A 13,296-nucleotide genomic window follows, 5' to 3' on the forward strand; every position below is an offset into this window, starting at 1 on the left:
TCCTATGCTTTTAGTGCTCGGCCCTCTTTGTTCTGCTGCTAAGAAATCCGCCGAATAACCCTCTCCATGCTAATGTCGAACGCATCTCGAACCGATTCCGCCGCCTCTGAGTTGCCTGTCGATGACTTCCTCATGTAAATGACACGCAGAATTAAGCTGACTACGTTCTCCTGCATCTCCCTCACCCGCTCCAAACTCAAACCTCTCAGCACGCGCTCCACCACTGACTCGTCAGCGACCACGTCATCCTGTGGAATGTACACAGAATAGCCCCCACCGTTTTCCTCCCCACCGGTCGGCAGATGCCACATATACTGTGTATACGCCGAGTCCTTGTGGAAGAACACCGGAATGCACCCCGCTATGATGGCATCGAACGTCGACCGGCGCGTCGGTGTGTCGCCGCGGGGCTGCAGGCAGAAGACCGACTCCATGAACGCTCGAATCACTGGCTCTGCCTCATGGTTGCAGCGAGCAGCCGCGCAGTCCAGCAGCCGGCAGCTACCGCGACCGGGCGCAGAGACGCATGAGCAAGTTGCGGAAGCCGCCGTCGCTGACGTAGGGGCGGACCGACCCGGCAAAGGCGAAAAGCCGAGTCCGCGTCGATGCCCGCACGCGGCTCGTCCATTCCTCGATTTGACGACCAGGCGACGGGTGAAACGAAGTCAGGTAAGGGACGGCCTGCTCGGTGCGCTGCCACGGGCGTTGTTCGATCATGAGCACAGTCATGTTGGTAACTCCAGGGAGCTCCAGCATGCCGGTTCCCCACCCGGGGCTATCGACAAAGTCCTAGGCCGTGCGGCCCATCACCATGAAATGATCTCTCTCTTCCCGCCGCCTCCACACTCGTCTCTTTCTCAGCCACGACTTGAGCCCCACGCCATGCGGGGTGTAACACCATGCGGTTTTGTGCACGGGCGTGCACTCCTCTCGTCGCAAAAATAAACTAATGCACAAGAAAGCGCGATGGTGACCAAGGCGCGACATAGTTATGAGAGCGTTTGGGCGACCATCAGTTATAGGGCGAGTTGGGCAGCTCGCCACACAAGCCGACCAAGAAGTGTATCAAATGATGGGCAAGCCGATGGTGTAAAGTGTTTGGAGACACAATGGTTGGGGCGCATATTATAACATTTGGAGAGTCGGTCAAGAGAGAAGTCACCACCATGGGAGCGTATAAACTCTTGGGCGATGATGGCATTTGGAGGCATCGAATTGGCACAGCTCTTCGCACAACAAGGAGCGCGCACAAGAGGTGCGAAGTTCGCACTTGAACCGTAGTCGCATATGTGGATGCGCCCGCCGAGTCGGGCAAGGCAGGACGCGTTGATAAGGCGGTTGGGTGTGTGGTTGAAGTGCGGGTGGAGGGTGCGCCGGGCGCCCACCCGCCGGTCTTAATACATTGTTGGGTTGTGAACGGGCGCGGGTCGTGCACGGGTGCGCCCGCCCATTGGGCAAACTTGTGTATGTTGTATATTGTTTCGGTTGAAGGTTGAGGCAGACCGCCGTGCGCTCTTGCACGGGCGGGCGCCCGCCTTGTTTATGAACGCCGGTGGAGCGCGGCTCCCAGTCATTGTAATCTTTCTCTTATATAATAAAAAGATTACTTCTCTTATATTATTGGGTTATTATTATTGTTCTTGTATTATTGATGGATTCTGCACATTAATATTGTTAATTCATGTTTATTATGAATTGTTGAAGGCGTAGTTCATAAAGTTAATTAACGATGGATAAAGTTATTAACTTAGGCGGTGCCGCACCCGGCCAATTTAGCGAAAAAAAAATTGGGGGCATGACAGTTGGTATCAGAGCAGGTTCACGGCAAGTGAAGCCGGTGTATGATGAAGATGATACACAACTGCACTTCGTGAGGTTGGTATCGGAACAGGTTCACAACAAGTGAAGCCGGTGTATGATGAAGATGATACACAACTGCACTTCGTGACAGTTGGTATCAGAGCAGGTTCACAGGTGGTGAAGCCGTTGCTTATGACAGGTGAAGCTGATTCAGGGTTGAAGAAGCTTGATGAACAAGGAAAAGTTATGGAGAAATCATGGATGAACATTCTAGGTTTCATGGACTTGATGGTTCATGGAAAGACCATTCAAGCTCTGGTGAACACGGGGGCCACTCATAACTTCATGACAACACGGTTGGCAAAAGAGGTTGGACTGATGATCTTCCCATTGAATGTGGAAGTCGAGGCAGTGAACTCTAGAGCTAAAGTGGCGGGTTTGGTACACGAAGTACCTGTGCAGATAAAAGACTGGAAGGGTTGGTTGGACTTCACAATGATGGATATGAACGACTTTGCTATGATACTTGGACAAGATTTCTTGAAGGGCAACAAGGCTATTGTTGTCCCCTTCTTTGATGAGGTGGTGCTGGTTGGACATACACAAACTTGGACTTTGCCCACTCATAGGCAAAGGAGGGAAGTCAAGGTGTAGCATGTTTCGGCACTGAGTTTGGAGAAGGCTATGAAGGAATCAGATATGAAGACATATGCGGTGATGTTCAAGGATGTCGAAGGTGATGGAGTGGGGACGCCTGTTCCAGTCGAGATTTCCGGGGTGCTAACCAAATATGCAGATTTGATGCCTGATGAGCTACCAAAGAAAATTCCACCAAGGTGTGCAGTGGACCATAGCATTGAGCTTGAGCCAAGAAAGCAACCCCCGGCTAAAGCACCTTATCGATTGTCAGGGCCTGAGTTGGAGGAATTGAAACGACAGTTAAAGGAGTTAACTGATGTAGGTTTCATTAGACCTTCAAGGTCCCCTTATGGAGCTCTGGTATTGTTCCAGTGGAAGAAGGATCGAATGAGCTACGGATGTGCTGTGATTACCGTGCATTGAACAAGCAGACGGTAAGGAACAGGTATCCTTTGCCATTGGCTGCTAATTGCTTTGATAAGCTTGTGAAAGCCCGAGTGTTTTCCAAGCTGGACTTGAGGCATGGATATTATCAGGTGCTGATAGCTGAAGGAGATGAGAAGAAGACCGCGATAGTAACAAGGTATGGTAGCTTTGAGTTCCTTGTTATGCCATTTGGGTTGTGCAATGCTCCTGCTACATTTTGCACTTTGATGAACGATGTCCTACGAACATACTTGGATTCGTTCGTAGTAGTGTACTTGGACGATATAGTGGTGTTCAGTGACAACATGGAGGATCATAAGAAGCACTTGGCGATGGTGTTCGAGGCACTGAGGGCAAATCAATTGTTCTTGAAGAAGTCTAAGTGTTTGTTCACTCAGACCGAGATTCTGTTCCTTGGGCATATTGTTGGACAAGGGTACATACGGATGGAGCCGAGCAGAGTGAAGGCGATCGAGGACTGGGTTGAACCGAAGAATGTCCATGAGATGAGGGTGTTTGTGGGCATGACCAACTACCAACGGAAGTTTGTAGAGGGGTACTCCAAGGTGACATCGGCACTTACAAACTATTGAAGAAAGACAAGAGGTGGAGTTGGACAAACAAATGTCAAGAGGCATTTGATGACTTGAAGAAGAGGATGGTTACAACACCAATACTGAAGTTGCCTGACTTCGAGAGACCATTTGAGGTACACACAGATGCTTCAGATTTTTCCATTGGAGGGGTTCTTATGCAGGATGGGCATCCGGTGGCGTACGAGAGTTGAAAGTTGCAGGATAGAGAATGAAGGTATCCGGTCCATGAGAAGGAGATGACTGCCATCATCCATTGTCTTCATGTGTGGAGGCATTACCTAATTGGAAAGTCGTTTGTTGTCAAGACTGACAACGTTGCAGCAAGTTATTTTGCATCACAACTGAAGCTTTTTGCAAAGCAAGCTCGTTGGCAGGACTTCTTGGCAGAATTCGACATGACTATCGAGTATAGACCGGGAAGGCACAATGTGGTAGCAGATGCCCTTAGCAGGAAGGGACAACTTGCAGCATTGGAGGGAGAAGACCGGGCAGCTAGGAGTAGGAGTCGAGTTCAGATGTCAGAAGAGATGCAGAATAAGATCAAGGAAAGTGTTGAAATCGATACTTTGGCGCAGAATATAGTGAAGCAGATAAAGGAGGGGAAGACACGAAAGTTCTTTCTACGAGACGGGTTCTTGTTCTTTGGAAACCGACTCTATGTTCCAAATTCATCTGGACTCAGGAGGCACCTTTTGAAGAAGTGCCATGACTCGCCATGGGCTGGCCACCTAGGGATGCGTCGTTCTTTGGCATTGTTGGAGAGAGGATTCTTTTGGGAGAAGATGCGGGAGGATGTAGAGGAGTATGTACATATGTGCATCATTTGTCAGCAGGACAAATCAGATACTCAGAGGCAAGGAGGACTGTTGCAGCCTTTACCGATTCCAGAGAGGCCATGGATGATTGTCTCGATGGACTTCATCACTTAGTTGCCACAGGTTCAGGGGTATAATGGGATTATGGTCGTGGTTGATCGTTTTTCCAAATATGCTGTCTTTGTTCCAACAAAGATACCTTGTGGAGCCGAGCGGACTGCGGAGTTGTTCTTTAAGAACATAGTGAATTATTGGGGGATGCTATTGAGCATTGTGTCGGATAGAGATCCGCGTTTAACAGGCAGATTTTGGACCACATTGTTCAAGCTAGTCGGGACAGAGTTGTTGATGAGTTTGAGTTACCATCTGCAGACAAATGAGCAGACCGAGAGGATCAACGCATTGCTGGAGGACTACTTGAGACATTATGTGATGGCTGATCAGAAGAATTGGCCTGAACTCTTGGATATTGCTCAGTTTAGCTACAATATTCAAAAGAGTTCCGCCACGGGGTATAGTCCATTTGAGTTGGTGAATGGACAGATGTTGGTTGCACCGCATACCGTAGTGACGGGAGGCTTCTTGAGAAGTCCTCATGCAAAGAAGTTCATGAAGGCTTGGGAGGAGACCTTGGAGTTAGCACGGTTATGCTTGCACGATGCTGCAAGGAGGATGAAAAAGTATGCTGATCGTGGAAGACGGGAGGCACACTTCAATGTGGGAGATATGGTGTTTCTCAGGATTACCGGGGAGCAGTTTCAACCAGCCAAGGGGACTACGAGCAAACTGACACGGAAGTATGAGGGACCATTCTGAGTGAAGAAGAGAGTGGGGAAAGTTTCTTACAAGCTGGAGCTTCCGCACCATATGCACATGAAGCATCCAGTTTTTCATGTGAGTCAGTTGAAGAGATGTAGACTTGATTCAGACCATCCAGAGAGAGCTAAACCACCGAGAGGACCAGCCGGGATTGTGGACAAGCCAGGACTGGAGTTGGAGAAGATTTTGAGGCTCAAAACTACAGGGGTTGGTTGCCACATGAGGAGGGAATTTCTTTGCAGATGGAAGAATGCACCGGAGGAAGAGAGTTGGGAATCGGAGGACTGACTTTGGAGATGGAAGGACAAGATCGAGAAGTACAACAGGAAGTTGATGAGAAGAGTAGGATTGTCGAGGGCGACAATGATTTCCAGTGGGGGAGGATGTAACGCCCTGCGGTTTCATGCACGGGCGCGCGCTCCTCCCATCGTAAAAATAAACTAAGGCACAAGAAAGCGCAATGGCGACCAAGGCGTGACATAGTTAGGAGAGAATTTGGGCAACCATCGGTTATAGGGCGAGTTGGGCAGCTCGCCACACAAGCCGACCAAGAAGTGTATCAAACGATGGGCAAGCCGATGGTGTAAAGCATTTGGAGACACAATGGTTGGGGCGCATATTATAACATTTGGAGAGTCGGCGGAGAGAGAAGTCGCCACCATGGGAGCATATAAACTCTTGGGCGATGATGGCATTTGGAGGCATCGAATTAGCACAGCTCTTCGCACAACAAGGAGTGCGCACAAGAGGTGCGAAGTTTGCACTACCGCAGGTCGCACTTGAACCGTAGTCGCATATGTGGATGCGCCCGCCGAGTCGGGCAAGGCAAAATGCATTGATAAGGTGGTTGGGTGTGTGGTTGAAGTGCGGGTGGAGGGTGCGCCGGGCGCCCACCCGCCGGTCTTAATACATTGTTGGGTTGTGAACGGGCGCGGGTCGTGCACGGGTGCGCCCGCCCGTTGGGCAAACTTGTGTATGTTGTATATTGTTTCGGTTGAAGGTTGAGGCAGACCGCCGTGCGCTCTTGCACGGGCGGGCGCCCGCCTTGTTTATGAACGCCGGTGGAGCGCGGCTCCCGGTCATTGTAATCTTTCTCTTATATAATAAAAAGATTACTTCTCTTATATTATTGGGTTATTATTATCGTTCTTGTATTATTGATGGATTCCGCACATTAATAATGTTAATTCATGTTTATTATGAATTGTTGAAGGCGTAGTTCGTAAAGTTAATTAACGATGGATAAAGTTATTAACTTAGGCGGTGCCGCACTCGGCCAATTTTGCGAAAAAAGAATTGGGGGTGTGTCACCGCGGGGCTGCAAGCAGAAGACCGACTCCATGAACGCCCGTATCACTGGCTCCGCCTCATGGTTGCAGCGAGCAGCCGCGCAGTCCAGCAGCCGGCAGCTGCGCCGCGACCGAGCGCAGAGACGCATGAGCAAGCTGCGGAAGCCGCCGTCGTTCACATAGGGGCAAACTGAACCGGCAAAGGCGAAAAGCCGAGTCCGCGTCGATGCCCGCACGTGCCTCGTCCATTCCTCGATTTCACGGCCCAGAGACGGGTGAAACGAAGTCGGGTAAGGGACGGCCTGCTCGGTGCGCTGCCACGGGCGTTGTTCGATGATGAGCACAGTCATGTTGGTAACCCCAGGGAGCTCCAGCATGCCGGTTCCCCACCCGGGGCTATCGACAAAGTCCCAGGCCGTGCGGCCCATCACCATGAAATGATATCTCCCTTCCCGCCGCCTCCACTCTCGTCTCCTTCTCAGCCACGACATGATCCCCACGCCATGCAGGGCCTCTCTTTCTCGCTCCCGCTCTTTGCGGGAATACAGATATCTGAGCGCGTCGAGGCCGGCATAATAGGGAACAAACACAACGTCGGACTGAGTTGGGTCGGGCGTTAAGCAGCGGTACTGCTTCATCCTGGCGTGGAATATGATCTCTAGCATGTAAAAATCCGTGTCGAACCACCCGTCGGCGAGGAAGTTGTTATAGGGCTGCCGGAAGCCGCCATTCGCCACTCGTCGGCATATGTTTAGCCATTTTGCGAGCCCAAACTCACACAGCTTCAAGACATCTGTGTTGAATTTCTCGGGCAATTCGTACATGAAAATCCTTCGACCTCTACAACTGTCCTCAACGAGGCGCTCCGAGAAATCGTGTGCCGAGTATTGTGAACTGAGAGGCGTCAATAGCGTGAGTAAAGTCAGCAGCCCCAAGAATGGCATCGACAACAAGAAAAAGTGCGCGTACCCCATTTTACCCGTCGGCTTCTCTCTGCATGATATTTGGACGTCGAATTCATAGAATTTATATAGAAAAGAAAGGCGGAGGGATCCCCGGATCATTTAGAAAATTTTGCTTGCTTTGTATTTTGTTGAGAATATTTAAATCTGATGGCAACGGGAGAAAGGGAATCTCGTCGGGCGGTTCACGTTCCGAAATTGTTATTGGGTTTGAATAACGTACAGGGTGGTCTTTCAAAGGTGCCGGGCATCTCGTTACCAAAGAAAGTGAATGAGAATGAGCAAAAGATATTGGAACATTGATTTGGAAGAGATGATGGAAGCAAGAGTTCATTTAGGGCATAAAACTAGGAAATGGAACCCTAAGATGGCACCTTACATTTTTACAAAGCGTAAAGATACTCATATTATAAATCTGGCTAAAACTGCTCGTTCTTTATCAGAAGCTTGTGATTTGCTATTTGATATAGCAGGTAGAGGAAAAAAATTCCTGATAGTCGGTATGAAATATCAAGCAACTGATTTAGTAGCATCAGCTGCTACAGAAGCTTGATGTCATTATGTAAATAGAAAATGGCTTGGTGGTATGTTAACTAATTGGTCTACTACAGAGATGAGACTTCAGAAGTTCAAGGATTTAAAAAAAGAACAAGATACGGGATGATTCAATCAACTTCCAAAAAAGAAGCAGCTATGCTCAAGAGACAATTAAACCAATTGCAGAAATATCTAGGTGGGATTAGATATATGACAAGCTTACCCGATATTGCTATAATTACCAATCAACGAGAAGAATCCATTGCTCTCGGGGAATGTAGAACTTTAAAATTATGACGTTGTTTTGTTGTATTAGGGAGGCTAATTATTAAGAAATCCATTGAGAAGATTGGATTGGATGGCTAATTCTAGCTACCATTCCTATGCCCATCGTCCTCACAAGTTAGATTGATTTTTGGACGTTCAATGTGGAATTATGCTAATGTAGTTGGTCAAGTTTGTCTGCATGTTATTCGAATAGCAACAAATCAAAGAATTATAACCAAGTTCACCATGAGTATTACGTGTGGAATCTTTGTTTGGGATACCATTTTTCTATGAGTTTCACTTATGGATTTATGTTGGGTGACGTAGGGTTGAATATTGTCTCTAGTTACATCAAAATTTTAAATGAAATCGATTATAGTCAATTTCCTTAAATATTGTGTCAAATGGTGTTAATGGAAATAAGATTAATTGATTTATAACAAATTTCCTTAAACAATGTGTCAAATGGTGTTAATGAAAACAAGATCGATTTCAAGGTAAGTGTTATTATAACGATACTTTGTTATGCTTATCGAATTATTGATATAACAGTGATATAAGTATGCTTGGTGACTCGATTCTGGCCGCTACCTCTATAACCATTGGGAGTTGCGCCGCCCCTTTATACAGCTCCACCCCTCTATACAGCTCTAGGGTAAGTTCAGGGGATTTGAACTCGTGACCTTCAGTACGGAGCCCGCCTTTCTAAGGAGCTTCACCGCATTGTGATTACCAACTCGCCTACCCCGTGGGGCTATGATTATATGTATTTTCAGCGTTAGAGAATGATACTAAAAAAGTTCAATTAATTAAATATTTTTTTTTTTTTTTTTAATTTTTATGATAATGAAGGATAGTTAAAAAGATTAATTTGAAGTCAAAATAATGTTAAAATTTCTTTTTTAGGACAACTATCAAAATTAGGTAACTCTGAGTAAATTGTCAAGAAAACAAATGTTTCTAGGGATTGGTAAATTCTGATAATTTGAGTTTTTTTATTAAGAAAAGAATTTAGTGTTAGTATTTGAGAGATTGGTAAATTCTGATAATTTGGAATTTTTTTTAATTAAGAAAAGAATTTAGTGATAAGCAAGGTGATAAACAATTTATTATAATTTTTATAATAGTAATTTTGATGAAAATGACAATTTTAACAATAAAAATATACGAGAGAACATCGTCTTTACTTTTTAAATTATATCTTTAAATTTCAAAAACATCAAATAAATCTATACCATAAAAACCACAACAACATTTTAGTATGAAAGAAATTACTCACCATCCATGTTTTGTATATAGAAATAATAATAATTTCTTACTAAATACATCTATGAAAATAATTTCTTACTAAATACATCTAAGTTTGTGCATTCAAAAAATCCTTAATGTTATTTTGATCTTTTCGTTTTGCATTTGACTACCTATCTAAAAATACTTATTTAATTACTTCATTTGAAAGTGTCATCATCTTGTCACGATTAAGTAGTTTCCATAATATGATAACATCACCTCTTAAATTAAAATTCGCTCAAAATTTCCACTCCCTTCCCCATATTGACTTCATTTCTTTTATGTATCCTTTAATAGGGACACTGTCATTTTTTCCCATAAGATACACCTAGCTTTCTATAAGCCAAAAATATGACAAAAGTTTGAAATAAACAAATTATTTTTTTAATGGATCTCCATTGTGTGGCTAGGGTTTGAGGTAACAAATTATTTTTTTAATGGAGCTCCATTGTGTGGCTAGGGTTTGAGGTGATTAAAGTAAAATGATCATAACTTTTGCAATACTTTCTGAATTGGATATTATGCTAACAATTATGAAATGCCATGACTATGTACATAACTTGGTACTAGTTTCTTTGAAATTTGGTCACTTTATCAAAATATATTTGATTTATAAACTATGTGCTCGTGACTATAAGAAACCTAAAACAATTATTTTTAAATAAGTGATAACTCCCCTACAAAGACGATTTTTGATTTTTTGAAATTGGGTATATTCTTAAGCAATACTTATATTTACAACTGAATTTTTCAAATTCTACATAGAAAGCTTTTAGAAATTGATTTGATTTATATTATCCTCATTTTCACTCAAAAAATCTACCAAAAAAATGAAAATATTATTCTACTTTTAGTCCAATTAAAAACTTTGATGTCATTTTTAGTGTGTCTTAATAAGTTTAAAAATAAAATATAAAATTAATGTTAGATCCACACAATAAATAACAAAAGAATGAACACATGAATCTAGAAAACAACCTTAAGGTAGAATAACAACATTTTAATTATTCCTTAGAGGAAGCAATCACTTCACAAGAAATTACTATATTCCTCAAAAGACATCACATTGCATTGTTTTTACTTCTTATATAGTTTTTATCTAATTTCCTAGAAACTTTCTATTGAAGAAACATTTTAGTAAGTGCTCTTACAAATAATACATTTACATATTATCATTAGTAATAATAATCAAGCGAATATTGTCATTAGTAATTTTTTTAGATAATGGTTAATTTGGTTTCATATGTATGATTTTGAAATTTTTGTTATGCATGGAAAATCTTGATTGAGCCATAATCACTTATCTTACATAAAAATGATAAAATAATGTAAGTATGAGAAGGGATGATAGTAATACTCTAATCTCCAACTAACCCTAGAACTTTCATAGCCCCCTGTGAAAATTTGGAAATTAGTTTACAAAATATCGATTAAAATAATGGAGAAATAAATTATCAGAAACCCTAGAAAAATTCTATTTATACTTGTGCTCCCACAATTCTTATTATTAAACATGCATAAGGCTTGTATTTGGAGTCTAATTCCACCTAAGTCCTACAAATGGATTGGTGGCATAAATGATGTTTTAAAATAAGAACCCATGTTAAATACTTGAGGGTTTTCTTGAGAAGATTCTTTATTCCCTAGTTACTACATTAGGAATTTTGACTAAAAAATGTATCCCTAATTAAAAACTAACACTTTGTTAACTATCTCATGCATTAGTGGAGCTCAAGCTTCTTTGAAATGCAAAGCATATTTCTTTCCATATAATCTATTAATAATTGAGGTAGCATATTTGAAAGGAACTTGGAGGAGTTGTGTTAGATTGATTTCCATATGCTAAGTTTTGAATTGCATATCTAAAATCCACGATATACTCACTTATTGGAAAAATATTTAGCTTTTTTGAATTCCACCACTTGCTTGGTTGTCAATGCTACCTCAAATCTCACAAATTTGCAATATTCTTCGAAACCCTTGGATTCAAAAGAAGAAATAAAACCCTAAATTAGTTGAATATTGTCCTATTGTTCAAATTTACATTGTCAAAAATATATTTTATCATCTTAGCAAAAGAAAAAATGGTTGATCAGGTTGCCACATTGTGAAGATGTGACCTTTGTGTATTTTTATATGCATATAGGTTTAGATATTCCTTATCTCTTGATAGCCCAAATGGTATGTGATATGCTTCATCTTTAAATACTTGATATTCATCCCCCCACTAAGGACCACATTTTTTAATTCTATGTAATTCTATGTGTTAGAATAGTTTTTCTTGTTTGGATCTTTGTGCTCTTCCACTACGAATTTTTTCTTTGTCATGGTGAGTCACTTGTAAGTTAATATATTATTACAAGTTTCAAGTGTTTCTTAATCATTTTAGCCATTTAATTTTAAATTTATAATTTTTAAAATTTCTAATGAATGTCGATTTAGGGTTCTATCCATTATGGCTAGGGTTTTTCCCTAGTCATGCATGTAGTACCTCATATGGTTTGATTTATCCTTGTATGGCCTCTCTCTCTTCTTCGGGGTCTATTTTTCCATATTATTCTTTTGGGGCTTCTATCTAACATGGATCTTTCCTCCCTAGTGGTTATGTTCTAAGCATGGTGGTGACTACAACACCTCTCCTCCTTTAGTTTGCTTAGTTCTCACTCACAAGCATGTCTTTGTGACTTTGGGAAGTCTATGGGGAGAAAATTTGCATAGATCTTTTTCTTTAGTTGCCAATATGGCCAATGATTACAAATATGGATATTTTTCCTAATGGTAGTATGGTCAAACTTCTTTTAACCATATTGTAAAGAAAGTTCCTCATTCTCCTCTTCTCCTCATTCATGAAGCTCCTGTAATCACTACTCCTATAGTGGAAGATGGTTTTTTCTAGGAGGCCTTCTATTGCTCAAATGGGCTTACTTGTCATTGCAATGGACTATGACCTCATTGAGTTGATATTCATAAATGGATTTTATTCACTTGAAAACCTCAATTAAAATAAGAGGCCTTTATTTACGCCTATGAAAAGGGTTACTTCATTGTCGAGTTTGATCTTGTTGAAGATATAGATTTGATTTTAAACTCTACTCCTTGTTTTTGGAGAAACTTTGGTTTATGTATGAAAATTTGGACTCCTTCCTTCCATCCTCTAACTAATCCTCTCTCCTTGGCTCCTGTATGGGTTATACTTCCAAATCTACCTTTGAATTTATGGGTTTCCACCTCTCTTTAAGCTACTGGCAAAGCTCTTGGAAGATATATAATAGAAGTACTAAAACAAAGAGAGGAGCACCACTACATATGCTCACATATGTGTTGATATGGACTTCAACAAATGGTTTGCAACAAGTATAATTTATAAGGCAAGAACTACTCTAGGACCCAAAAAATAGGTTATGAACATGTTTCTTTTCATTGTAGATCAAGCTCTGAAATAAGGCACCTAGTGGAGGAGCTGGTTCGAAGCTTAGGGTTTCAATTTTCAGAGCTTACTGACCAGGGGCGGAACTGGAGGCGCACAGGATCAGAATAGTGGAACTTCATAGGGGGGGACAGGGATTGACCTGACAGATGGTAAACGAGGGGTCCATAGGGACCCCAACTTTCAGAGAAATAGTCATGCAGAAACAAGCAGCGCAGGAAGGTGTGAAGATAATAGGGTATGGAAAGCAACAGAAAGAAGATGGAACAAGCAAGGAGAGGAAACAAAAGGAGAACAAGGAGGAAACCAGCAACTCAAAAATGAAAGGAAAAGAGAGCACCGAAAATGCGAACAACAGGAAGGAAGGAAAAGCAGGGCAGGAAAATACTGTCCATGATACTAAACAAATAGAGAAGAAAAAGAAGGGAG

The 13,296-nt window shown here is 42.4% G+C and overlaps 1 protein-coding gene across 1 annotated transcript; it reads right to left on the bottom strand.

Moving 5' to 3' along the window:
• Positions 1 to 38: 38 nt before the first annotated feature.
• Positions 39 to 7,358, bottom strand: LOC149159610 (putative xyloglucan galactosyltransferase GT19). The gene is made up of 2 exons (XM_089434356.1): positions 6,352 to 7,358; positions 39 to 630 (listed from the first exon to the last, which is right to left on the bottom strand). Exons 1-2 carry the CDS (start codon positions 7,356 to 7,358, stop codon positions 39 to 41), a joined length of 1,599 nt encoding a protein of 532 aa, XP_089290482.1.
• Positions 7,359 to 13,296: the final 5,938 nt, after the last annotated feature.

The sequence above is a fragment of the Pinus tabuliformis genome, chromosome 5_2, assembly GCF_031772625.1.
Source record: "Pinus tabuliformis cultivar Carrire ecotype Pingquan chromosome 5_2, CPIR1, whole genome shotgun sequence".
NCBI lineage: Eukaryota > Viridiplantae > Streptophyta > Pinopsida > Pinales > Pinaceae > Pinus > Pinus tabuliformis.